This window comes from Coloeus monedula, assembly GCF_965178545.1.
Source record: "Coloeus monedula genome assembly, chromosome: 4".
NCBI lineage: Eukaryota > Metazoa > Chordata > Aves > Passeriformes > Corvidae > Coloeus > Coloeus monedula.
This window is the reverse complement of record NC_138784.1, coordinates 34,018,236-34,045,528: the sequence shown is the minus strand read 5'-3', so window position 1 is coordinate 34,045,528 and position 27,293 is coordinate 34,018,236. Positions and strand designations below refer to the sequence as shown.

The 27,293-nt window shown below is 34.2% G+C and overlaps 1 protein-coding gene across 4 annotated transcripts in view; it reads right to left on the bottom strand.

The window, feature by feature from the left end:
• Window positions 1–27,293, bottom strand: part of CEP290 (centrosomal protein 290) — a 49,261-nt gene that overhangs the window by 10,743 nt on the left and 11,225 nt on the right. For 3 of the 4 annotated variants that reach the window (XR_014226371.1, XM_082280649.1, XM_082280651.1), the window contains exons 17-44: window positions 27,179–27,266; window positions 26,566–26,678; window positions 25,719–25,803; window positions 24,443–24,585; window positions 23,723–23,887; window positions 22,619–22,768; window positions 21,483–21,598; window positions 19,808–19,910; window positions 17,916–18,146; window positions 16,622–16,795; window positions 15,185–15,296; window positions 14,186–14,391; window positions 11,939–12,090; window positions 10,832–10,943; window positions 9,623–10,078; window positions 8,373–8,537; window positions 8,027–8,134; window positions 7,814–7,948; window positions 6,923–7,186; window positions 5,701–5,808; window positions 4,950–5,140; window positions 4,085–4,298; window positions 3,762–3,899; window positions 3,450–3,671; window positions 2,924–3,040; window positions 2,212–2,357; window positions 1,210–1,365; window positions 482–605 (exon numbers count right to left, since the gene is read on the bottom strand). Coding sequence is in view for 3 of the 4 variants with exons in the window: in XM_082280649.1 (XP_082136775.1) it covers window positions 482–605; window positions 1,210–1,365; window positions 2,212–2,357; window positions 2,924–3,040; window positions 3,450–3,671; window positions 3,762–3,899; window positions 4,085–4,298; window positions 4,950–5,140; window positions 5,701–5,808; window positions 6,923–7,186; window positions 7,814–7,948; window positions 8,027–8,134; window positions 8,373–8,537; window positions 9,623–10,078; window positions 10,832–10,943; window positions 11,939–12,090; window positions 14,186–14,391; window positions 15,185–15,296; window positions 16,622–16,795; window positions 17,916–18,146; window positions 19,808–19,910; window positions 21,483–21,598; window positions 22,619–22,768; window positions 23,723–23,887; window positions 24,443–24,585; window positions 25,719–25,803; window positions 26,566–26,678; window positions 27,179–27,266 (4,494 nt within the window). In the remaining variant the exon portion in view is untranslated. The remainder of the gene's footprint in view (window positions 1–481; window positions 606–1,209; window positions 1,366–2,211; window positions 2,358–2,923; window positions 3,041–3,449; window positions 3,672–3,761; window positions 3,900–4,084; window positions 4,299–4,949; window positions 5,141–5,700; window positions 5,809–6,922; window positions 7,187–7,813; window positions 7,949–8,026; window positions 8,135–8,372; window positions 8,538–9,622; window positions 10,079–10,831; window positions 10,944–11,938; window positions 12,091–14,185; window positions 14,392–15,184; window positions 15,297–16,621; window positions 16,796–17,915; window positions 18,147–19,807; window positions 19,911–21,482; window positions 21,599–22,618; window positions 22,769–23,722; window positions 23,888–24,442; window positions 24,586–25,718; window positions 25,804–26,565; window positions 26,679–27,178; window positions 27,267–27,293) is intronic. The other variant, XM_082280650.1, reaches the window with a different exon arrangement.

Sequence of the window (27,293 nt, the reverse complement as noted above, 5' to 3'; positions counted from 1 at the left end):
AATATACTGTAAAGTCTATTCTTGAAAGATTAAGAAAACTTAATAATGCAAAATTTGCAATATAATCAATCTTGTAAAAATCAAAGCACAACAAAAACACCTAATGTAACTGAAATGCAGCTCGGTATTTCCCCAAACTCTGTGCATCTTGAATTTTTAATCAATATATAATATAAAAGTAGTCTCTCAGTTGCAGACTCATATATTTTAAAATATTTTTTCCTTATTTCTCCACATATGCTAGGATGCTGAATATTCCAACTTCTACCTGTATGATACAGCAACTTTAAGTTTTGGGGATTTGGGGTTTTTTGTGTTTGTTTTGTTGGTTTTTTTTAAAACCACCAAAAGCTGAGTATTTCATCTGCTGTAGAATACTGTCATTTGAATAAAACCAGCTAAGTGACATAGAATACCGAATAGAAAATAAATACTTTTCTTAAGTAGTATTCTACGTAATATGGTTACATTATTAACTTACCAAGGGTCTCAAAAATGTCTCTCTTGAACATTGTCTCTGTAATGCATGGAGCTTTTCCTGGAGATACTGATTTTTGAGATGTAGATCTTCTACAACCGAGTCTCGTGGGATTGCTTGCAGTGTTCTACATCAAAAAATGAATCAAGCCAAAACAAACAAATGGCTATTAATGCAGAAAAACACCCTTTTAGGTAAAAGCATAATGAACTTCTGGATTTCTAGACGTGATTTTCCAGTGTTTCTAAGCTAGTTATTCTAAATCAACGATGGCCGCATTTCAACTAATCCCCATGAATGGAAGAGACTCACTTTGGCAAAAGGAATCTGCTCTTTTCAGATGCGTACAGTCTATTTATTATTCAGGTACATTGTCCACTGTGATAGTAGATACACTGGTTAAGAATACACTTCCTATCTGCACTTAGCAGTTCCAGTAACTTTCACCAACTCTAAACTGTAGTTAAAATTTTCCACAATAGGAGTATGTTTTTCATATTCTTTAGCTTTTTAGAATAATGAACCAATGCTGCATATTCTCTGAACATGCACAACTGCTCCCCAATAGTTTTAAGTTTGCTTATATCAGAAATTATCAGAAATTTTAAAATTCCTGTTTCTTTTTTTCCTTCTTGAATTACAGTTCACCTATTAAAGTCTATCTCATTCCACAGATTTTTTACTAATTTAGATTTTTCACTTTTTATAGATTCATTTAAAAAGTCTCTCACCTCATGTGTGCAACTTCATTTTCTAATTCTAGATTCCGTTTTCTTAGTTCTTCCACTTCTTTTTCAGTTTCTGTTGCTCTTACTCCAATAACACGGTCAACAGTGACACCAGTAGTTTTCAGTTTCTTCTGCAGAGCAATTTTCTCTTTTTCAGTCCTGCAACATTCAGTAAATTTACATTTTAAAGCTTATTTGTTAACTTGCTTTCCTGAGGAGAAAATATCTTCTGTCTTAAAAGAATCCATGTTTGCATTTTATTTGCTCACTGAACCACACCCCCTTTTCTGTTTAATAAGGTTACTGTATAGACAGTAAAACCTTACCAAAATCCCAACTCAAACTCCAAAAAAAGCAATGGACAGTAAGTCATTATCATGCACATCATAAACCACTTGTTGGTCTTGCCTGTGTTCTATGTGAAATTCAGGCGAGGCTTGCTAAGAATAAATGCCATTTTGAAGCAGTTTCAAATCACAATTTAACAACAGCTACAATCAACACCACATCTTTTATCAGTAAAATCCTGCCATTACATCAACTGAAGTAAACGTAGTATCTGCAGAGAGTATGGACATACGATTGTTTGTTGAAATGGCTTCCAACTCATAATCCTAGAACTGTCATTACTGCAGTAACATTACAAGTATCCAGTCCTAGCAACCTAATTAAATAACAACACTGTGAGAAACAGCCTGTCTTCATAAAGCTGGTATTTGCTTTGTGGGAGTAACAGAATGCTAAGCCAGGAAGCATAATAAAGGACTTAAATTTCGAAACACTTTCTTCTAATAGAGTTTGTTGGCTTCTGCAAGGGAAAGGATACTAGAGGAGTTAGCAGAGTAGCCTGCTGCTTCAAAATCAACTAATCCTTTTAGTCTCAACAGCAATGTCAAATTCTCACCATCAATCTTATAACAAACTGCAATAATTACTATATATCAAACATATCTGTATTTCCGTTATGACATCATCTTGTAGCTGAATCAATTAAAACCAACTCACTTTGTATAAAATTCCTTCAGTGTATTCAACTGTTTGGATAAAGCATCTGCTTCTTTTTCCTTTTCCCTTAGTTTGTTCCGCAATCCTTCCATTTTGATTTGCCATTTTTTACCTTCATCCCATCTAATTATTTCCTCCTTGGAGGTCTGTGAAGAACATAAACAGATTATGTATTTCCTTTTGATTTCTTCTCAAAGCAAAACAAGCAAACATATTACAAAAGTAAGAATGATATATTTCTTCATTTATCAGTTCAAACCAAGAAGTATTATTTGCCATATCTAAGTAGCAGGTTCAACTGAATACACTGCTGTGACTGGTGTATAAAGCTAGTGCAGTTTAATGCTCCTACCAAATTCTTTCTTAGCTTTTAATATTCATTTTACAAAAAAATTTTATGAAATTAGAGGCTCTAGTGCAACGCGTCCTTTCACTTATGTAATCAATTTCACTGCTACCTAGAGAATCTTAGTTTTCTGAGATTTTGTAGGACAACAGATCCATTAGAAAAAGGCAGGAAATCATTAAGATAGCAGTACTAAGTAACAAGAGCAGTAACAAACAGCATGAGAAACATGAGAAGTTGCAGCCATGAAACTACTTTTTTTCTAACCAAGTTTGGCTGGTAGGTTTTAGAAGAAATAGGGAGAGGTCAACAGCCTTGGCCTTGGCTGATGAGGTCTTTCAAAGCCATGATATAAATATCACATACCTTGTCTTCTCTTAGACCTTTTTTTTCTGTTTCTTCAGACTGTTTCTCAAGTTCACTTTCCAACTTTTTAAGTTTTTTCTGAAGCACATCTATCAGATTTTGTTCATCAGCTTTGCTCTGAAACATTACAAATTTTTACAACTTCAACTTTAGTGACTACTAAGATTTTTTTCTCCAATCAAAAAATAAGGATTTTAATTCCAAATTGGTAAACTTAGTTTAGAACCTAAATGATCTTTTAAAAGTTATCTTTAAATTAAGACAAAATACCATTTTTCCAAGAAGCTATGAAAGTGGTTATTCAACTCCTCAGACTCTTTCAAACATACTTCAAGAAGTATGTAATTATTTTTTTTTTTTAGCTGAGGCAAGAAAGAAAGCTAGTATCTTACATGTAACCCAGATGATGAGGAAAAAATAATTTTTTTTATCAAGTGTAAGATACTTAAATCTTTCACCCCCCCAACCAGCTCATCTATACAGAAACTTGACCAAGATCAAACATAGTTTGAAAAGTCACTTCTACCTGAATGCTACTGTTTAGCCTCCTAATCCGGTTCTTCAGTTCTTCATTTTCTTTTTCAATTTCATTTTTTTCCCTCGATATTTTAGCAAATGCTTTTTCTTTCTTCTGAAGCTCTTGGTTTAACTCATCCCTTTCATCAGACAAAGAAGTTTCCTTGTTTTTACTTATTTTAAGGTTATCTGTAAGTTTTGTAATCTGATTATTCAATTCCTCTATCTGTGTCTAGAAGAAAAGAAAAAAGCCACCAAAGGCCCCAAATCAGGTTGATCAACAATACAACAAAGCAATACAATGATATTATCTAGTACTCACCGTAAGCCCCTTTGTTTGTCTGTCAACAATCTCCTGGACATTCATATATGCCTCTTTTTGTGATGCAGCAGAAATAATTTGCTGTTCAGCATTAGCAGTCATTTCTGCTCGGAGTTCTAGAAGTGCTTTACTCAAAGCCTGAAAATAATTAATTGAATTTTTTTTGTAAGTGAAGATGCTGCTACAAAACAGGCAAAAGCAATAATTGTATTTTACTTTGGCATGTTACACAATTATATTGTACCTCCTACTCAGCTATATAAAGAATTCTTAAGCATTAAGAAACATTTAAGTGACATAGAGATTAATATTTGTTGACTAACTTTGTGCTGGTTCTCTTTTATGGCTAACTGGCTCTTCAGCTGTTCCACCAGGTTTTTCAGTGCTGCTGTGGGTGCTCTATTATTTGCTTCTTTTTGGACCTCTAGTTCAGCTTTTACATTTGCTAATTCCTTCTCCTTCTGAGATAAGGTGTTCCTCAATTCATTTGCTTCTTGTTTTATTTGTGCCACATCAACTGTGTGCTTTGCTTGAAGCCTAATATAAAATAAGCATTAATAGGGTACAGTGTAATAATTAAGTTAGCAAACTCCAAATAAATCACAAAGGACACAATGGTTTATTTTTTATTGTTATTAAAGAAAATGACACTTAGATTTGGAAACAGCAAAGAAAGACTGGCTCAAAAAAGGCAGTTTAGTAAGAGAATAACTCATGAAGGCCAGCAAAATGAGATTAGAGCATTATTCATTTTCATTCCTGGTCCTCACAGGCAAAGAAAGCATCATATTTTTTCCTTTTAAACATGGGTTAAACTTTCATGAGTTTAAACTCGTTCAGCAACAAACCCAAATGGATGTATCGTGGGAAGAAAAATGACAAAGCACAAGCCAGCAAATAATACAGTAACTTAAAAACAACTTTCTTTTTCACTAAATGGCATAAAGCTAACAACTAAAAAGCATTTTTCCAAGCCACCATTTTTCAGTATTAGCCCCAGTGAAGGGCTACAGATTAAAAATAACTTGGAATTGCCAACTATACCAATGCTTTTGAGATTTTTTTTTCCAGCTGCATCTTAAATTCAGCAAAAACATGTCCAATTCGATAGATCAGTCCTGTAGCAGCAATACATAATTGACTTGAACCACTCTAATTGTGACTTATGTTAATAGTCTAAAAACTTACTGAGCTCTGATAGTCTCAAACTCATTGATTTTTGTTAGAGTAATTTGCTTCTGTTTCTCCAAATCAGATGATGTTTTCTTTAATTTTCCAACAAGTGAAGCAAGAGAATTATCCTGCTCTGCTACAGTTTTCTCTAAGTGGTGAAAATATTTGCTGTTGGACAGGGATATAGCGGTCTTTTTCCCTAACTCCTGTAAAACAGAACAAACGCATGTAATAAACATTTTAAGTTTTAAGCAAAAGATAAGCACTACTGATGCATTTTTAACTCAATCCTAAATATAATCAAGCATTAAAAGCTACCATTTACTTACTGAGATGTGATTCTTAGTTGACAGAGAAACCAGTCAGGCTGGTTTGAAAAGAGCTCTGTACATCTAATGATCAACAGAATACAGCTGAATACAGGTTTCACCTTACCATAAAGTGCAGAGAGAAATTTGGTATCAAAATGAGTTAGCTTAATATAACCATACACTGAATGAGAAGACCAGAAAGCAGTATGTAACTCTCTCCCCTAGAAGTCTCCATAAATTAGGATGATATGCAAATGTGGTAACTCTGTTTTTTACACTTGACTTCTAATCCCTCTCATGTGAATTCTCTCAACAATACAACTGTATATCAATCACCCAATTATTTTTCCAGTCATCAGTTATCCCTCACTTTTGACTGCAAAACTGTTATTTTCAGCAACAAAGTAAAAAATATAGGAGCAACTTCACTAATTCTACAAACACACATGACTCACCAAAGCAGTCTCTTTGAATTTATTAAGGGAATTGTCAGTGTGCAAATCTAACTTCTGGTGTAGAACTCTTATGTCTTCCTCATGCTTCTTTGCTATTTCCTCTTGTTCCTGTTAGTTCAAAATAAAACTCTAGTGATGCACACTATCACAGAAAGTCATGACACTACAATGCCTTCAAGTTGTTTGTTCACTCATTGCTCAATATTACTCCCCAGATTTTCCTCTAATTCTGGAAGTTTTTAAAATTCTTTTCTTCTGGATATAATCAATGAATTTTTTTTTTCTTTTTAACACTATTGGGGAAAAAAAATCAACTCTTGCAGTTTTAAGCTATGTAGCAAGTAGTATGGTGTAAAAGCACAGAAGCTGGAGAACAAAACCCTTGGTGTTGGTCCTCACCAACTGTGACTATGAGTATGGACAGGGATATCCATACTAGGTACATTTCAAGTTTATTTACTTTAGACTATAGTGTGATCCCAGTGGGAATGCTAGCCCACAGAGAACAACAGGCTCATTTTAAGACTGCATCTTCTGTTTTCTTGCCAAACAAAACCCCTTGATTTCTCCCAAGAGAAAGCTACACATGTTAACCAAAGCACACTACGTGAAGATGATAGAAAGTCAGCTTTGGAAATGTGCTTCTGATCCAGACACACTAAAACTGATGGATGTTTGGCCTTGAAGTATCTCTTTGACAAAAGGTTTATGTTTTAAAATACGCTTTATGGATATAAAGAAAAAAGAATATAAATTATGCTTATAAAATATAAAGTATGCTTGGATACGCTGTTTATGCTTTAAATAATGCCTTAGTTTAAAATATGCTTAGAAGAATGTTATCTATAAATGTATGTCTTTCTTGTACCTTCACTACCAGATGCAATCCAGAGATCTCTGTTGCAAATACTGAAAAACCCCAAAGAAACATACGAATTATACTGAGACCACTTTGGCAAAATTTTAGTTTTCTTCTTGTCACACTACTTTAATTCCTAGACAGAAATTAAATACATAACCTCTTGACTAAGCAAGCCTCCTATTCTAAAAAGCTAAAATATTCTACATGAACTTTCCACATATGAAATAAATAATTGTCTCTGTTCTGTTATGTGTGAGTTCAGAAACCTGGTTTTTTTAGATTTCACTAGGAATAAGAAAACAAAGAATCAACTAAAACAACTTGAAAATGGAAGAAATTTCAGACAAAGAGTTTAAGTACCTCTCTTGCTTTAGCAAGCATATGTTGGTATCTTTTTAACACTTCTTCCTTTTGATTTAATCTTGCTTGCATATTTGCAATGGTCTGATGAGCAATTTTAATGGCATGATGGTACTCTGAATCATCTTCTTGTTTGCTTAATTCAGCCATTATTTTCTCTCCTGATGTTGCAGGCAATCGAAGTCTTAATTCATTTATAACTTTGTCTCTTGATATAACATTTTGTTCAGCTTTCCACAGAGCCGTTTCCTTTTCTTTTAATTTCTACAACAAAAGGCAATTTCTTTGTTTCCAGAATTCAACCACTGCAAAAAGATCTTACTTTTCAAGAAATGTACCAGAAAGATTTGTCTAAATGGACTTAAAAACACAAAACACTTTGCACTGGTTTCAGTCTATACAGGATTACTATTAGATGAAAATGACCCAGAATATCATTACTGTGTCTTTATGTACTATTTGCTTGGCACAAGTCACTTAAACAATTCATTTTGTGCTACTAAATGACGAAGCTGGTGTTTTACAAATTATTTAAGAACCACAAAGTATCTTCTGTAGCAGAGTAGCACTTTAGCAACCCAAGATAAAAGTATTTTGTAACACTTGCTAAATTTAACTGGGTATAGTCAACTGAATTTTGTACAGCAAGAGCCATCTTATCCTACTGAATGGATTAATAAAAACATTAGAAAATTCTCCTCTTTGATTTGTTCCAATGGAAAAAAGATTTCATTTTATTCATGGTGTGATTATATTTTTTATTTACATTTTCTCTGTGTTAAATATGACTAAATGACATTTTAAAAAGGATCTTTTTCATGGAAAATGAAGTAAAAGAACATGGAAACACAAACTTTGTCACTTTAAATTATAATTTATACATTAAATTACCTCCTCCAGTGATCTGCAGGTTGCCCTAGTTTCCAGGATTGTTCGAATATGCTCCTGAATCTTTCTTAAAGCCAACTCAAGTTGCTGTGGGATTGGCAAACTAGGGTCTGGAACTGAGCCTGTAGCCTCTTCTAACTGCACAGAAAGATTCATATTCATGTACTCTGACAGCTCTGAAAAACATGCTTATGAGTCTACTTTTAGTGCACGTACCTTTAAAGCTGTGCTAAGTATTTCAGTTTGTTGATGATCATACAGGTCTAACTGGCGCTGCAGTTCTACTTCTCTCTGATCCCAAGCCATTTGCCTTCCTTCATGAAACTGTAACAAATGTTTGATAAAAGTAGTTTATTTATTGAAGGCAATTTGGGGAAATAAATGGGAATTTTATAGCCAACTTCAACTGAAAAAATAGTTACTGAAAAGTAAACTACTCAGAAGAGCTATTAAAAAGAATTATGAAATCAAGATGCAAACACCTATGTTACGGACTTATTAGAAAACCATTTAGGAAAGGAAGGACTAGGATATTTTTTCAATAGCATGCAGAAATACATACCTTGTTCTGCTGCACAATTTCTTCTTCCAGGTTACTGATTGTACATTCATATTCAGAAATTATATTACGCAAATACTTCACCTCTTCCTTTTGCTTGACTAATTCTCGACTAAGTTTAAGTTCCTGCAGATGGAGTTCCTCCATCTTCATGTGCCACTCAATTACCTTGCAATGAATAACACACAGTACATTATAATTTACCACAGGCCAACAAGATGCGGCTTCACTCTTTGCCCTTGAGGCAGGATGGAACTTCTCAAGCTAACTGGAAGACAGATATTCTGCCTTTTTAAGCTTCTTCACTTATTGAGTGAGGAAGCATGACAAGAGTATGAAACTGCAAGGGGAGTGACTGAGAAGTGCAGCACACAACTGGAGAGGCAACAGGTTTCCCTTATACTGACAAAAGTGCACTGCAAACAATTTTCAAATGACCCAAGTTATACCCTATGTATCTGTCCAGACTGAACAAAAGAAGTATGCAAAAAGTTTGGTTTGTCTTTTCTAAAAGAGCAAAAGAATTCAAAACCATTAAAAACTATAGGTATTCAAAAAAATGCACGTGTACTAAGAATAACAGAGATACTTAGGTCAAAATGCTCTAGAAAAATACTAGAAAACTGACTCAAAACTAAAATGTGCCCAGAGCGTTACAACCATTGGTTGCTTACATGCAGACAACTTCAGTGATAACAGATACAATCATATTATATAATATACAGTGACCTTGAAGAGAAGTGAGAAAGCCTTCTTAAGATTTCAGGGCAACATTGCTTACAGTTGCAAAATAGCTTAAGCAGATTTACGTGAGCATAGGAACATTTCTAACCATGCTGCCAAAATTACTGCCCCTGGATTTATTTAAAAAGACATGGATCTTCAGTGAAGATTTTGCTGCAGGCTCATGGAACAGAACTTCAGAATGCTACTCTGTATTTAATTTAATTCATTATTTAATTAGATTCATAATATAATTCAATTTAATATAACTGCATTTATAGCTAGCCTCTAGTTCCTATGTGCCTTAATTGGGCACAAAAGATAATTAGTAAATATAACTGCACTGACTTTTACAGAAAACAAAATATAATTGCTGTCATATTCTAACAGTGTATTTTGAAATCAGCAAGTTTTACATTAAAACATATTTAAACCTATAAACATAAAACATATTAAAACAAACTGAACTGAAACATAATTTAAATGCAGATCAGATAAGCAAAGCTACTCAAAGCTGTAAAATCACGAACCTTTTGAGCTCCTCTTGCATCCTTCAATGCACTTAATAATTCTTCTAGATTTTTCAGTTTTAACTCCAGCTCTAATGCTCTGTTTTCTGCATTTCGACGTTCCTGCTGGGCATGCTGAACTTCTTCCAGGATCTTCAGTTTGTCATTCTGTAGCTGAATCATTGTTTTAGAGAATTTTTCTTGCTGTGCTAAAGGCAGAGCACCACTAAACTGTCGCCGCAAAGACTGAACCGTCTGTTGTAGATGTTTGGCTCTATTTCTTCCTTCGAGTCGGGCAAAATATAAGGCTTGATCTCTCTCATCAAGCTTCTGCTCTAAACGTAGATTATGGATCTCCATCTTCTGCAGTTTCAATTTGAACTTCTCCAATTTGCCTACAGCAAGAGATTCACTACCTTGAAGGGCTGTGATATCTTGATGGAGTTTTGCAATAATTGCTTTTTCATCTGACTGTGCCTAAGAACAAAATTGATAGAACAAATTTATTTTTCATTTTGATTAACACAGTTTATATGTAAATATAAACAAGCTATTTTTTTAATATATTATATATTGCATATATTTTATTCCACAGAGAAGAGTAAGAATTAGCCTCTAACAGGCTTTTATTTTTCCACTGTTGTTTTATGGCCACATTTTAGAAGTACACCTTTTCATATACTGATCTTAAAAATGGTCTCTTTCTAAAATACCATAAATGGAGGAAGAAATGTATACCTAAACTTAGAAAATATGGTAATGTAAAAGCTGACACGTGTTGGATTTAAGGACTCAAACCCTTCTACAACATGAAACCAAATCCCAATAAATTGTTTTAGCTAATAACAAAACAAAATAGTAAACCTATTGCAAATCTTCAATATTTGCAAGTAATTTCTTGCCTTGTAAAAAATGATCAAATTTTCCTGACCATGAGTTTTTCCTTGACCGTGAGCTATTAATGATAAAAGAATTAATATTACGTAAACAACATGGAAAAAGGTCAGGATCTGTAATAGTTGCACAGCTAGAAACGGAATAAATGGAGAAGGGAATAATTAATGTTATATAGAACTTTTGAAAGGGTATGGCCACTACAAGGACCAGTTTGCTAAGATCCTTCTGAAATACTTCTGCAGTTTTCTGATTCATTGCAAAATTACTTCATTTCTTCTCACTCCAGGGAAAAAAAGGATCCAAACTGCAATTTTAAGACAGGCTGAATTTTACCTGATAATGTAAAATTTGCATTCTAAGAGATTCCACTTCTTTATCTCTGTATTGCTGGCGTGCCTCCAGAGCTTCAACTTGTGTTTGTGCTACATCAGATAGTTCTCTTAACCTTCCAGGACAAGCAAGAGTATTGTGTCACTTGAAAGCACTGAGTAACCTAATAAGTTTTTCTACATAGAAGATGCTAAGGAAAGATACTTAGTATGTTTCATCATATCGAAACATTTGGACTTCATTCTTTTCAGCATATTCTTCTCTACTACTCAGAGCCCTGGTTAAGGAAATTCTTGTTCTGTATTGCCTCTCAAATTTTTCACAGGAGATTTTGCCATACATTATACAGAAGTTTGCTAGCAGTAACCTACTCCAGGAAAACAATGCCATGGGTTTTTTTACCTAAACTAAGCATCTCTGTCCTGTATTTCTCTCCCACTTTAGGATATTAATACTCAACATTTTCTAAATGCTCAAAACGTTTCATTCTCAATTCCCTTCTCTGCTTCCCCAAGTCTAATAACTTATTTTCAGTGCTAAATATCACTGCAAGTATCCCTATAGACTTTACTCTGGTGTAGGAATATAACATGATTATATTAATTACTCAAAGACAAATGTCCCTATCAACACATCCAAAAAGCTCAGTTTTCCAATTTATGCAGTTAATCTCTTCTAAGTAAATGGCAAACCTCCCTCCTACTGTAACTTAATCTTTGAGATATGAGTCTTTCAAAGTAAGAACTGCTTTCCAGTTAGTTATATGAGATTTTCATACACATAAAGAGGGGTGGTGGCACAGAAACAAAATCGACCTTAATTAGTGTAAAAATAGTACTGTAAGTATCTAATTGCACACTTACCCTATCTAGCCAGGCCAGCACTTAATTCCTTGTTCAAATTAAAATGAAACAAATTGCATTCTTTATAGTCAGGAATTAAATGCTTCAATTTCAATGCCAAATTTGGCATATATAAATGCTCAAAAGAACAGGCATAGAAAATTGGATGTCAGTGATACATAAGTAGTGTATTACATAAGACTAATAGCCTAAATTTTCACACCTTTCCGAAGATACTGCATTCAAAATTTGTTACTTCAGCACTTACTTTGATACTTCAATCTTGAGCTCCATCTCACGCTTCTCTAGGTCCACAATTTGTCGTCTATCAGCATCACTTACTGCCTTACTTACACTCTTTGACAGTTCATCTCTTAATTCCTGCTCCACTTTCTGTGCCTCAAGATTGATTTTGGTGAGCTTAAAAAAATCAAAACCAGAAACAAACAAACAAAATGGTATCCTAAGCACATAACTGCTCAAACTCTGCAATGAAAATAGCAGTGCCAAAAGTACTTCTCATTTGTCACTCATTGCAATACACAGTTCAGCTGTGATGAGGTTCTCTTCAAAAACCAGTTTCCCTTACTCTCTGCCTAATCATCTTTTTGTTTGCAGGGTTGCATGCACATAGGAATGAATACACGATTTGGCACAGAAAAGAAATCTAAACTAAACACAATTTTTATTAATGAATTTTCTTAAAAGCATTACCGCAATAACTTGCTCCTAAAATAAAATTAAAAATAAAAACACATTTAAAAAAGACTGTAAACACTTCAGGAAATGAACAGTCTTACATATTTATATACTGCCTATTATATTGGCATTGGTAACACAAACAGAGGTTATAAATGCCAAGACTGACAATAATATTGTTCTTTTGTTCTTTCTAAAAAAACCTTTCTTAATTAAGTGATATTCTTTCAAGCAGCCTGATTTCTCAAGTTGATTATCAAATACGGAGTAACCAATATTTCAATTCAAACCAAAGAGCATTAAGATAGATAATCTGAAAACCTTTAGACAACACAGAGAAGTCTCAGGACTTAATTAGTACATACAGTTGTGGCCCATTATTCTGATACCACTTCTTCTTAATAAAATAACTGATTTCCTAAACAAACAAAAAGAAGTGCAGGGCATCCTCACGTATCTGGAAAACTAAAAGTAGAATGCTGACGTTGATTTATGAGTTAAAAAGATGTATAGAAGACTTCTGGTTATCAGTTCTTAAACTGATGTCACTTACAACTGTCATTAATTACATCTGCACACAATCTTGTTGTCTCTTAAACAAAAAAAGAGCTATTACATCAGATTAGGAGGTACTGACTACAGGAGTATATGAAACAGAAAGTGTATGTACTGGAGGTACAGAAATGAGGAAAAACGGATACAGAGGTACTAGAAAGAAAAAATTATGGCATTAGGAGTTCATCAACTCAGAATAAAGGAAGACCATCAGACCTAAAAGTAGACAAGACAAATAAAATATGCAAAAAAAGAGAATATGAAAAATGTGACACTAGGGTGCATCACCTAAAGCATTTCTTAAAGAAATAAAAGAAACTATCCCATCAAAAAAGGCTTTAACAGTACTGCTGCTGAAAAGCTTTATACACTTTCAGTTATGCCCTCTTGGAGATTAAATCAAATCAAAACAATGTAACACACATTACTAAAACATGAGAGAAACAGGGAGTCACACAATAGCAATCTAAAATAGTTAGGCTACACTAGCAAAAGACAAGGAGTGGAAATGAAATCAACACTCCTATCAATTATTCTTTTTCTTCCTTTGTGCTTAAATAATAGACCAGTAATGGCACGAGAACAAATCTGTACAATTCCTATTAATAAATTTATTCTAGAAACTATAATAAAGTCTCCTGCTAGTAAAAAATAAATTTCTATTAAAAATCCAAATACGAATAGTGTGGACAAAAAAAACCTAACAAGGTTAAGACTAATAGAATAGGAATATTAAGGTTCATGAGCTTCAATGGCACATAACTTCTATTCCTGTACTATAGACAATGTGTGACACAGGACATAGCCAATCTGTAACAGAATCACGACACTATCAGTAGCCCAAGGGATGTAAAGTTCTAACCTTTTTTTGAATAATTGGTAATTATAAGAAAAAAATAAATGAAAAGAGATCATATGAATTAGACAAAAGAAATAACAGGTCCGGAAGAGACTTTTTGCTTGCAGTCTGGTGACAAAACTAGGAAACTATCTGTCAAGATGCTCATCATGTGTTTTACAGCTATTAACTAACTTTTAAAATAAACTACTGACAAATTAATTAGTTATATTTTTACCAATGTCCTGCACATGCAAAATTGCAGCTCTTAAAGGCTGCAAAACTATTTTTTGCATCATAAGCTTATTTATACACTTATTTATTGATACAAATTGATGTTACTGATATAAATAATTCTTGAAAAGCTCAAAAATATGCTTTTAGGATGTATCAAATTAGGCTGTTAAATCTCAGCAGATTTACCTCAGCAAATTTTGTTTCCAATTCAAAATTACGTTCTTCTATTTGCTTTACAGTACTCCTTAAATGTTCATACATTCGTTGTGAATGTTCTGCTCTCTGTCTTTCATTTAGTTCCTTCATTTCCAACATTGTGATTTTCTTAGAAATGGACAAAATCTCACTGTTGGTTATTGCTTTTGTGGCTTTGTCCATTGCACTGTCATCCCCTACAAGAAAAAAATACTGAATTAGGAAATACACAAGCTGATTCAACTATGAAAATTATTTCCACCATGAAACTGAACATGAGTTTTTCTTTATATATATCACATAAACTTTATCATAACACCAATATTATTTTTTTTTAAACTGGAGGCATAGTTATCTTGCCTTATTACAGATTTGAAAGGTACGTAATTTGAATAATATATTACTATCAATTATGAATGCATGTATCTGCAACCATGGTTATTGACACTGATAACTATTTTCAGTGTAGCCTTTCACTTTATCCTTAATATACCTGGTCAAGCCTGGTCTGTAAAACAAACAGGAGTGAGTGAGTTCTTCTTGAATAACGGGAATGTACACTGTACGAAGAAACCCCAGCTATCCAGAAAGAATACTTTGCTGCAAAGCATGAAACCAGCAAAAAGAAATCACTTTCTTGACAACCTCTGAAGCACTATGACTGAGAATCAAGTTAGAACACATTAAGAAAATCTAATTCACATGATGTTGCTTTAAAAGCTTTTAAACCCTTGACCCAGTAACCCAAAAAAAGTCAAAGTGGAAGAGTTTCCAGAGAAAAATAACAAACTTGGTTTTAGTCAAATGAAGCATACAAACAAAAATATTCAGCACAAAAATTAAGATTGTTACTGAAAGACATGAAATAGTTTTGATTTTTCTGATTTTGGTTATTTTAAGATATGTCCATTTTAAAATATTTTCAAATATTACTTTTATACAGGATATACCATTTGGTGCTTAATGTTACAATATAACTTTCATACTTGCCCAGTTTAGTCATCTGTTCCCAAGCCTGTTCTACAGTATGAAGTTTCTCTTTTGTGATCTCCAGCTCCTTATTCAATGAATTTATCTGTGCTTTCAAGGATTCATTCTCACGCTGTAGGACAGAAAAGTTGCAACATAACAGCAAACTATTTACTTGTAGCAGATTTCATGCTTAGTATCTATGAAAATTTTCAGATTAAAACTTTATCTGTGTGTGACCCATAACCTACATATATGGCAACAGAAGAGTATATGTTTCCTACTAAGTGTAAAAATATAAGTCTTTGTCCTCTATTTCTTACTATCACAGCTAGTAATACTGTGAACATTTATGACCAGCAAGTGTGATTCCTACGGTGTCTAGAATTAGATTAGAAGTACTTCTGGAGGATATTTCATCCCACCCAGAGTACTTCATCTTGCACATAAAAATCTATTTAAGACAGACCATACATTTCTTTTAGTTCTGCTAGTCACCTAATATGATGCCAAATGTTACCTTTGTAAATGTTCCTTCACTCCTCCAAATACAAACACGAATTTCCACATTAACCAATAAAACAAATGGAATGCTTCATATTAATTTGCAATTTTTAGTTTTCTGGACACGTTTTTAGTTGATAAATGATTCTCTAGCTCTATGAAGTTGTTGAAATAGGCAATGCAAGTTCTCATACATACAAAATTCCATAAAATAGATGTAGGCACCATTCATTCTTTACCACCCCTGAAAAGTGGGAGGTAGTAACGTATCTCTGAAGCCAACTTTACAGTGCTTGAGAAGAAACTCCCTTCTACTTCAGAAAAAGAGTTCACGGCAGGAGTTAAATATTTGCAGTCCCTACAATATTTTGCAAACACATTATGAACAATCTTTGGGGTTTTTGGGTTCTTTTAGGGAAGTAAAATTCCAAAGCTTTACTCTTTTTGGAATTAAACATTTTATTTCTATAAAAGCTGGGAATTAGTAAGAGCACATACTTTGAGAGAAAGCCTTGGAACTGTTTACATTCATTCTATTTTCCTTATGACCTCCAAAACTGAAGATGACAGCAAATATTCCTTCGGCCAGCCTTGTTTTAGTAATCAATGAACTAAAAATATTTTCTGAAGGAACATATCCAAAGCTTAAACAGCAAACAAACAAAAACCCAAAGAACCAAAACAAAATGCTTTTCTGTCTGCCCATTGAAATAAAACCTGGAATTCTGTGTATGTGTCTTAATCCACTAAGAATACCAGGAAAGCAAATTAAAATTCAACAGCAACAGTCACACTGGCTCAAACATCTCATACTCACTACGAAACTGTTCTAACCAGCAATTTCAGTGCTGGAACTTCTGTTCTATCATTCTATTAAGTGAGGGAAAAAAAGCAAAGCTGAATTAATATATAGTAATTTTCTTTCCCTTAGGGTTAAAAAGTAACATAAATTACCTCCATGTGTTCCATGTTTGTTGTCCGTTGGACAAGCAAATTATCTTTTTGTAACATCTCTCTGTATTTAGCAGTTAATGCATTGTACTGCTTATTGGCCACTTCTAGCTCAGACAATGGCACACTACCATCCAGCACTTTTTGCAGAGCTGCAATCTTAAAGCAAGCCATTTCCTATGAAAATAATCAACACAATAGGTTACTAAGGTCAGCTAGAAATTTAAATATAAAATTACTCCGCGTAAAAAGAATAATACTTAATATAGTGCTTTAGGTAATTGGTTTGTTTTTCTAAATTACTGTTCACCTTTAAAAATCTCCTGCAATAAACACTGACAAAACTTCTCTGATTTTCCAATTCACAGGATAATTTTACCAATAGTTGCCTCTCAAGGCACTGTCAAAACATATTTTATAAAACTAATACAGGCCCTAGCAACCTGCAAGGCCAGAAGGTAAGATACGACGATCATAGAATCACAGAATGGTTTGGGTTGGAAGGGCACTTGGAAGATCATCTAGATCCAAAGCACCCTGCCATGGGCAGGGACAACTTCCACTAGACCATGTTGTTCAGAGCCCTGTCCTTGAACACTTCCAGGGACAGGGCATCCACAACTTCTCTGGGCAACCTGTGCCAGTGCCTCCCCACCCTCATAGCAAAGAATTTCTTCCTAATATTTAATCTAAAGCTACTCTCTTTTGGTTTGAAGCCCTTCCCCCTTGTCCTGTCACTAGATCCCCTTATCAACAGTCTCTCTCCATATTTCTTGTAGGTTCCCTCCAGATACTGGAAGGCCAGAATTAGGCCACCCCAAAGGCTTCCTCTTTTCCAGTCTGAGCAATCCCAGTTATCTCAACCCTTCCTCATAACAGCCACGCTGCTTTGGGTGCAGCCCAGGATACATCTGCTTTCTGGGCTGTGAGTGCACATGGCTGGGTCATGTCCAGCCTCTCACCCACCAGCACCCCCAGGTCCTCCTTGGCAGAGCTGCTCTCCATCAGTTCATTCCCAGCCTGGATTAGTACCAGGGGTTACCCTGACTCAGGTGCAGCACCTTGCACTTGGTCTTGTTAAACCATGTGAAGTTCCCACTGACCCACTTCTTGAGCTTGTCCAGGTCACAGTGCTTATTTAAACACAAAGGATATTTCTACAAAATTTATAACAGCAATTAGCAAGCTTTTGGGTAATGCATTCAAGAAACTAGTATCAACCCAATTTAAAAACAAAGGGTATTTCTTTCCAAATAGTAAAAATAAAAATGTGTGCTATTACTACTATAAACTATACCTTGAATCGTTGCAAGTTTCCAATCTTCCCTGTAACTGCAGTCTCCATATGTGTTATTTCACCCTTTAGTTTCTCATTTTCTTTTCTGAGGTGTCGTTCCATTTCAAGTAAAGTGGTACACTGCCTGGTTAGTGATTTTTCATTAACTCGTAAAACAGTTATTTTTCTATTATTTTCTGCAAGTACTTTCTTTGTTTCATCAGGATCCATCTGAAGTGCATCGAGTAAATTCTGTAAAACATTTTTTTAACAAAGAACCTTGTTCAGAAATATGGTAAAGCACAACTATATACACAAGCTTTCTTGCATACTTTTTAATCTACGTGGAAAAATTCCATTAATTTTCTGAAATAATTTCTTTTTGCTAATAAAATATATACACACACTCAACATATGCCCAGGTATACAATATTCTAAGAAAAAGACAAATCTTCAAAACCAGAAGCTAGTACCTTGTACTGACTAACTGGAATTTTAATTAATGCTGACATTTTCAAAATTTATAAGAATGGTTCTCTGCATTCCCTGTCATCAGTCTTCCCATTTATAGTAGAATAAAAAAAAATGCATTGGAACAATTTTCTAAACAAAAGAGAAGTCCTGTGGCTCCAAACAAACCCTAATAACGTCCTACTTTGAAGACCAAACCTTTATTTGTAAAGTAAGCTCAGGATCCCTGCTGTAGTAACATTTGTGTGTCTGTGTGCACACATGTGCTTGCATGCAAGTATAAATCCCAGGTGGGGCAGCGGTGGGGAGAGCAAACTATGGCAACTCAGGTCACAGAAGTCATGTGAGCTTTAGCTCTGCTGTCACACACATCAGCTTGCCAAGGAGACAGGTAGTAGAAATTGGAGCTGCTGTCTTCTAAACATTCACAGTTACTTTCAACACCCTGTGATATCCTTGCTCTGTGTCTGCTTCTCTGTAAGGCCAATATGCCTTTGGTTAAATTTTGCAGTTTGGTGCCCAAAGACAACTGTAGCCATCTAAAATTGCACTATGTCTGTGATTAGACACCTGCATGAATTCCAGGAACTTCTAAATACCACCAATACTTTTCAGTTTTCTTAATGGAATATTGAATTCCAACTTGGTGGAAGTAAATCAAAATAGAAAGATGAATTCTGTTTCCTGTTTTTCTGAAACACTGATTCACTTACATTAACAGTTACTTATAATAAGGTGCAATTAAAAGTAGTAACCTTAATTCTTAGTGTAAACTAATGTGTTTTCCAAGGGGTTGTTTGCATGCTTCTCCTCCCAATCAAACAGCCGGGGTAACAACTACTGTTAAGAGAGCAGTGTGAGTGTAGTGTGTGTGAACAGTACACGTGAGACTGCCTTAGAAGGCATTTGCTCAAAACTGATAATCTTGAAGATCACCATTAACCAGACTGAATAGTAACCATAAAATTAGAGACTTGAAATAAAGTTGTCAGCTTGAAAACTGGTATAAAAAAAGCATAAAAGCTTCTAACAGTAGAGGCAGAAAGGGTTATAATGCAGCACTCATAACCTAGTTCAGCTTCAGAGGCTTCTCCACTGCATCTTCTGCGCATTTGTGAGCGATTCTTCCCTGCTGGACACCACTCCTCAGTGCTCCAGATAATGGTCTGGAGGTACTAAGTGCAACAATTAAGGACCCACACCCCAGGTGTGTGATGTGACCTCCTGGGGTGGCTTCTCCCCAGTGCAGGGTTAGCAGTCTGCAGGAAGGCCAACGGGCACACACAGCACTGGAGCACCCCCACACATACACAGCACCCTGGGGCACGCACTAGAGGTGTGTGTACACATTTTCCCATCTAACAAACCAGAGCAGTGTATTAAAACCTCTGTTCTATGTCCTAAAGTCCTTTTGAAAAATGAAAGCAGCAGAAATTACTTACAGAATATGCCTTTATTTTCATAGCATCCTGTTCTTTTTGCTCTTCTAGCTTTTTCATTTCCTCTTTAATATTTTCTGATTCTTTCTGCCAGCTCTCCTTTTGACTAAAACAGTAAGGAATTTTCATTTATTATGATGAAAGACTTGATAATTTTTAAAACTTGTAACTTCAACAGCAACTCTGAAATATTGCAAACCAAGGTACTTACTTTTAGCAGTAATATAATTTGAAAAGCACATGATAAATTGTAGACGGATTACTGAAAAACAATACCCTCTCTTTAGGCTACAGCTTCTTAAATGATGAAAATAACTCTTCAGTGTCTTATCTGTTCTTATGTACATTATAATGCAGAGATATATATGCCTTACTTTCCTACTTTTTTGCCTGCAAATCTTTCCTTCCATTACATTTATTTTTATTTCAGCTGCATAAAGGACATAACTTCCTGCTACGGAAATTAACAAGTTCCCACCCTTGTTTTGTTATTTCAGTGAAAAACACATTGAAAACATAAAAAGATTCAGCTCACACAGCTTCACTTGGCCCAAACTACTCTCCTCTACCCATTTTTATTTATTCATTTGGGAAAAAAAAAGACTGTGAACTTTCATACATGTTTAATAAGGAAGTTCCTATAGACTGTATGGGATAGTTTAGGCTTGTTTAAACAATGGTTAATCAAGGGTATTTTAGAAGTGGTATTATCTCCTCAAAGAAGGTATCTTAGCTTCTTACATAATGGAGTAAAATGGGAGAATGGAAGAAAATTCTTTGAAAGTGACTTTTAATGTGATGCCAAGTCAAAGAATCTCCTCAGGTAACTTCAATCTGTACCAGGTTTAGAGGAAGGAGCCTTGAATCATCTTTTTTTCCCTGTCATTGGAGATATCTCACCTAGTAGTAAATGAGGCAGTATATTAGAGCCTTCAATAAAAAAGCTGTATCTTTAATGCTTTAAAAAGGGATAACATTGTCTGGGAATCTTAACTGATTCAAAGAACAAACAAAGGTTTCTGAGAGGTTAAACACTTATTCTAGAAGCCACCTGGGTGACTGTTCATTCCAATCCAAAGACAGAGTATTCAAATAACAGTTTGTTAATTGAAAAATCCAAATCATCATATTTATCCCTATCCTCCAAACAGATGAAAACACTTTTTTAATTTTTCAACCATAAGAATAATTTTATAGAATTTAGGTTCACTGAAGCATATAAAAGAACTAAGAGCCTGAAAGAAAACCAGCCACAAAATCCTGACAACCTGAAATTTTCAGAGATCTCTGACTGTATTGGTACAGTAGTTTGCTTTTTTCCCCCCTCCCCTCCTCTCCACTTCCAAAAACCTATTACAACCCATACTTGAAAGCAAAAGAAAATGAGGCTGAAGAGTCCATCACACCAGGTTCTAGTAAAATGCAAGATATCAGATGCAGAAAGCACAATGAAATCCTCATAAAATATGCAACATGAGAAGAGTCCAGCAGAAAATGGTTTTGTAGGAGTTGTCTGAATCTTTACAGGACTGAAAAAAATGTATGGAGTCCCTAACCAAACATGGCAGCACTTATGACATTAACCAAAGGACTACTTCAACACAGCAGCAAATCTTGTTTCAAGATTGTTAAATACTTAGATAATTGAACTTTCATCATTCAGAAAAGAGAGCAATACCTTTGATATTCTTTATACAGCAAGCCTTGTTGATGACGAATTACTGCAAATTTTCGCTTGTAGTCCTCTACTGCATCTTCTAATTGTTTAAGTAACTTTTCTTTGTTTTCCAGTTCCTAATTGTTATTTTCAAAATAAAAATACAGAAGTTATTAATACAGGTTTTAAACACAAAACTATTAATCTAATCAAAATGGCAGTCCTTTGTGTTTTCATGATAGATGCTTCTGTCATGAACTATGTGAACTACGGATATGAAATCTGTATTTTCTTTAGAAGCAAGAGATGAAAAAAACCAGTGAGCTTCGGCATTCACATTAACAGGTGTGAAATAGAGCACAATTGCACTGCAGGTTACAGGCCTTCAAGTTCAAAACACCAGGACCCATTGCTAGCCTACAAAGAATACTAATTGAATGTCTAACTGGGAAGTGGCATTTTCTTCTCATTTTCCCAAATACTATTCTACTTTACAAGCATATAGAATTGAAAAAATATTCTCTAATGAAAAAAAAAATTATCAAAGACAGAAAAAGATAACGTAATAATAATAAAAAGGTAACTTTTTTTTTTACTTCAATTCTGAAATAGTCAATTCTTCATTAATATAATCCTGTTTGCTATGCTTCCCATGGGAATCACTGGAATCTGTTTCAATGTATTTATGCCTCTATTTACAATTGTTGATGTATTTTTGACAAATAATGGAATGAAAATTCATATAATAAATTAATAGAGACCTTGGCTCTATAGGGAAAAACTGTTCAAGTAGGATTTGCACATGCAGACTCAGGTGTGGAATCCAGACAGCAGTAAGAGAGAATTTCTCATAGAAAGAGTGCAACTGTGGAAGTAGAAGGAAGAGTGGGCAAATATTTAGATCAAAAATTCAGATTTAAAACAAAAAAAATCTGAACTGCTGTTCCAAAAGTTAGTTAACTATTACCTTTCAGGTTTACAGCACAGCAAAATACTTACAGCTTTAAATTACAGAAGAGCCCAGAGTTTAGTAGATGTTAGAACACCAAAACAATTTTGGAGAGATCTCTTGTTTCCACACACGGCATACTACTGGATTTTGGAGGAATTAGATACACGTTATGAATACTCTTTATTTCAAGGAATATATGAGTTACCTGTGTAAGATGTATTAAATATTCATTCAGAGAATTAATCGTACTAACACTTGAAGGAGCCATTCCTTCTGGAAGATTCACTGTTTGGAAGACAATATTGGCACCTTCTGACTGATGTAGTAAGCAAATTTCATTTTTCATTTGTTCAATCTAAAGAAAGGACACAAAACCATAAAGCAGTAGCTCTTGCTATTAGATTTAAAAACAAATTGTGAAAAATATATTGCTACATCAGTTGTGATTAATAACTTAATTAATTTTCATTTATATTCTAAAACATTCTAATACTCCTTAAAATAACCTTTTAAAAGTGCTATGATTTCATAAATCATTAAATGCATAATAAATTCATCCAAATTTATCAAATTACCCTAGCAATCAGGGTAACTACACGTACCACCACAGTTTTATTCCCAGTTGTTTAAAACACAGTGCATTCTACTCCTTTAGTAAGATTAAGTTTTGGAAAGAATTATTGCAGTGGTTATTTGGCAGTTTTTTCTAAACAAAACTTTCCCTTTTCCTTTAATTTAAAAGCTCTCTGGTCCTCTAACAGTATGTAAAAAACTATTCTAGAAGATTAGTTTCTGGCAAATCTTTTTTGCATCACCAAAGCTGTCATAAAAAGCAAATTTAAATTTGGCTTCTTGTAAGATAATAATCCATTCCTCATTCCTTCCCTGGAAGAAGCATTCTACAGAATGAACTGTACGACTTAAAACAAGATATAGGACTTTGGAGAATGATTCATAATTTCAAACACTTAATTTCTGTTACATATTTATAAATAAAAAATGGAAGACTCCTGGCTTTTTTGAAGAAATAGATCACTGAGCTTTTTTGGGCACAGCTCTCCCCAGAAGACAGGCATGCTTGGTGTTTAACATGAGGGAATATTCCAAGGATAAAGTAACATTAAGAAGAGTAAGATCCAAAGTTAAAACGGAATTAGTAGGTCCACTACATATATTTCAGTAAGATTTGTACAATTACACTGTTTTCATAAGCTAAATTCAGTGTCTTACAGATTGTGTGGATTGTTCTATATTATCAGAACAGTCACTTTTGAAGTACAAAATAAATTATATAAAATAAATTATATACCTTTTCATTGGCACTTGCCAGCTGATTAGACAAACTTGTTGCCTCCTTCTGAGTCTCTCTTAGCTCCTGTCTCAATTCCTCATTTCGTCCTGTAAGCTGGTCAACCTGAGCTTTCAAGTGCACACTAGCATCAAAGATCCCCTCTGAATTCTTTGACTCCATTGCCTAATGCAGTAAACATTTAATTAACAAAACAAAGAAAAAGTGCAGAAAAGCTTTAACTTCTTTCAGAGTCAACTGGAGCCCTCAAGTTTAGACTACATGAAACTAGCAAAAAGCATGACATTTTAACATTGTAACATCTATTTAACAATTTCCTGATGGTATATTTGCATAGACTATGACTTATATGGTTACACTTTCCTGGAAAAACCCTTGTTTTTTGTAAGATGTTTGAATAAAGTGTTTTTTAAAAACATTTCCTGCAAGTCCCATAAAGATAAAAAGGCAAATGAACTTTTAGCAAAGCTTTATGAATGGGGAAACAAATTTGCCAAGGACAGTTTTATTATAGCCAGCTGAAACTAGGGGCTTTTTTAATTTTAATGGCAATCCCTTCTCCTGTATATTTTAATTTACCTTTTTAAAGGGGAATCACACTAAGAAAGCATATGTACAAAGAAACCACTATTAAATTTTACACTAAACTAATAACTGAGGAGGACAAAAATACCCTGTAATTCCTATAAAGCTAAATAATACTTTAAAAAGCAATCTTACATGAACTAAACGATCCAGACTAGGGATTATCAAGGCTGTTTCTCCTCCCTTCATACTAGAATCCTTCTGCATTTCCTTGATGGCTTGCAATATTTCTTTCATTCCTTCTTCAAGTTGTTTATTCTCTTCTGATAACTCTTTTACTGTAATAAAAGTTGTAAATATGTTTAAAAGCACTGAAAAAAAAAGAGTTAACGTTTCCTAGGACATTTCATCATGATACCTGTTGATTTGATTAAATTAAAAGAATGAACATACATAGGCATAACCAATTATGAAATTAAAATCAGAGCTGCTAGGAATATGTGGGAGGTGTATCTTACTGATGAAATACCAAGAAAAAACATAATTAAATGCTTCATGGGAATGCAATTGACTTCACTGAACTTTCCAGTCTTCAATGTTTACTTCACTTTAAACTTCTGTAATAGCCGGACTTTTACCGGTCCAGAAACACGGCTATCTTGGAAATGTCTGGGTGTAACAATGAAGTATCTAGGAATTGCCTGAATTCCTTCCTCAGACAGAGAAAAAAAGGGCATTTAAAATTATGTGGCTTTCAAGGACTCTCAAGACCCCTACCATCAATAGTTTCTCAATGAAACTCTGATTTCCAGCACAAAGCAAATAGTCTGAAAACTTTAAAAAACTGAAAACACCTGTCAGGACATTCTTTGCATTCAAACAATATGGCTAATCATCCTGAACACCCAGGAGCAAACTGCAACAACTTGAGCAGTTTCACCAAGTCTATTTTGAAAAGTCAGAAAGAATTTTAAGAATTCACATTCTCTGGGGTAAAAAAATAAGCTTCTTGTCCAAAGAAATTAGAATTATTTTTATTTTTGAGTTTTCAAGCAGTGTACTTCAGCTAACATACATATGTAAGCAAGCAGCAAGTGGCTCCAATTCCCCAGTACTTCCTTTGAGCCAGAAAAGCTCTACAATTACACAAGTTATACAATTGCTACAACTGGGATTACTCCCACACTTACAGCCCTTACTAGGCCTGAATCAAGAAGGAAAAATATGAGAGGTAATAGTTTAATGTATTTAGTGTGAATAAACTATGTTTCAGCTACTATCACTGATTTAGTAACACTACATATGTATATTAACACACACATGCAAAGATATACACAGTAATATGAACATAAGATTTTTTTTACAAGTCAGGTATCTATGATCACAATTATAGAAACAGAAAAACCGAATAAGCTAACTATCTGCAGGTAGCTCATAATATTCCCTAGTTTTAAAACAGGTTGCAACTTACATTTAGATTGAAATTTGGCCATTACAGTCCTGTTCTTCTCCAAATCTCTCTCTCTCTCACGTAATTCAGTTGCAAGATACTCATTCTAAAGAAAAAAACATAAAGTTTCTCCTAGACAAGAAAATACATAGAATCTAGTTTTAGCAATTTAATATTTTAGTCACAGACTTCTTCAAATCTGAAGTATGCATTCATGAAAATTTCTCTGTCCATGTACTGATTTCTTGCCTAAATAGGAACAGCAATGGATTCACTGGAATAATTACATGAGGTGTATCCCATATAATACTGTCCATAGCGAAGTATGTACTCTTGGGTCATGCAGCAGCTGGAATAGTGGTCTGGTACACACCAGAAGTCTGAGAGGGTGTGTAAGTTGTTGCTCTGAAACACTGAGAGCTTCCAAATTGCACTTGTGTTTTAACTAGTTGTCACTTTATCACTTGTTCAGAACCAAAATGAACTGAAAAAGTACTTCTGCTTTTTTCCAAGTGATCTGAATTCTCATGTATGCCAGAAGATCTTCTAAGTAGATTTCCCATAGCCTTTCTGTTTTCAGCTATATTCAGCTATATTCTTCTCTGATTTCAGAATTTCAACTGGTGCTACTCTATCTGCAAGTGTGTTTCTCCATTCTATATTACATGAGCTGCTAGGCTGTTATTTACAAAACATACAGAATATTCACTAGTCTTCTAGAAAGTATTACAAACTGTTCATTCTGGGATTTTTAAAAAGCAGTTAATAAAAGCCCCTAAATATTTTAACAAATATTTACAAAATAGGGGCTTTTAATTTTTGCAAGAGAAATACAAGGAATGTTCATAAACTTGCTTTATGAACCAACCTTTGCTTTTACTTCAGCAATGTCATGTCTGCTCAAGAAATCCAACTTCCTCATGTTCTTTCCCTTCTCTTCGGTAAAGCTATCAGTCATCTGTATATTATCAGCATCCAATCCTAAAGTGCAAGTAGATGTACAAGTAATAAATTATTATGAAATTTTAATTGGTCTCCAAGCCAAAGAATAGATTCCATTTATTATATCTGAGTTCTAGTTTTCTACCTTTCCATCTGAGCACATTATGCTACCCTCGGTAGCACAGAATCAAAATTCTAAGAATTTCAAAACACATGAATTAAGTAGATTTACTGGAAATTTTGGGGAGATCACGCTGCACTCATTGCAAGGCAATGACAGAAGTCCCAGTGATGCATTACAAGTCATCACAACTCAGAAAGATACTGGGCTGTAAGACTAGGAAATCCAAAACCACTCACCTCTTCCTACAGATTCAATGCAATCTACTTAGCCTTTTAATTTAAACAAATGAGTAAATATAACATAGCTACATTAAGTACAAACACAATATTTATACTTAAGTATAACAGAATAAGTTCTGTTTATAAGTATAAGCAGAATGTTTTTGAAAGGACAGTTTAGAATAAAAACATCCTACCTGTTGTCGCAACTCTTCTTCCTTTCTCCTGAACCAACTTACGAATGTGTTTTTTCAGTTCAATTCTTTCCTCTTCCAGTCTTTCAATCTGCATATTATTATTCACAGATCAGTA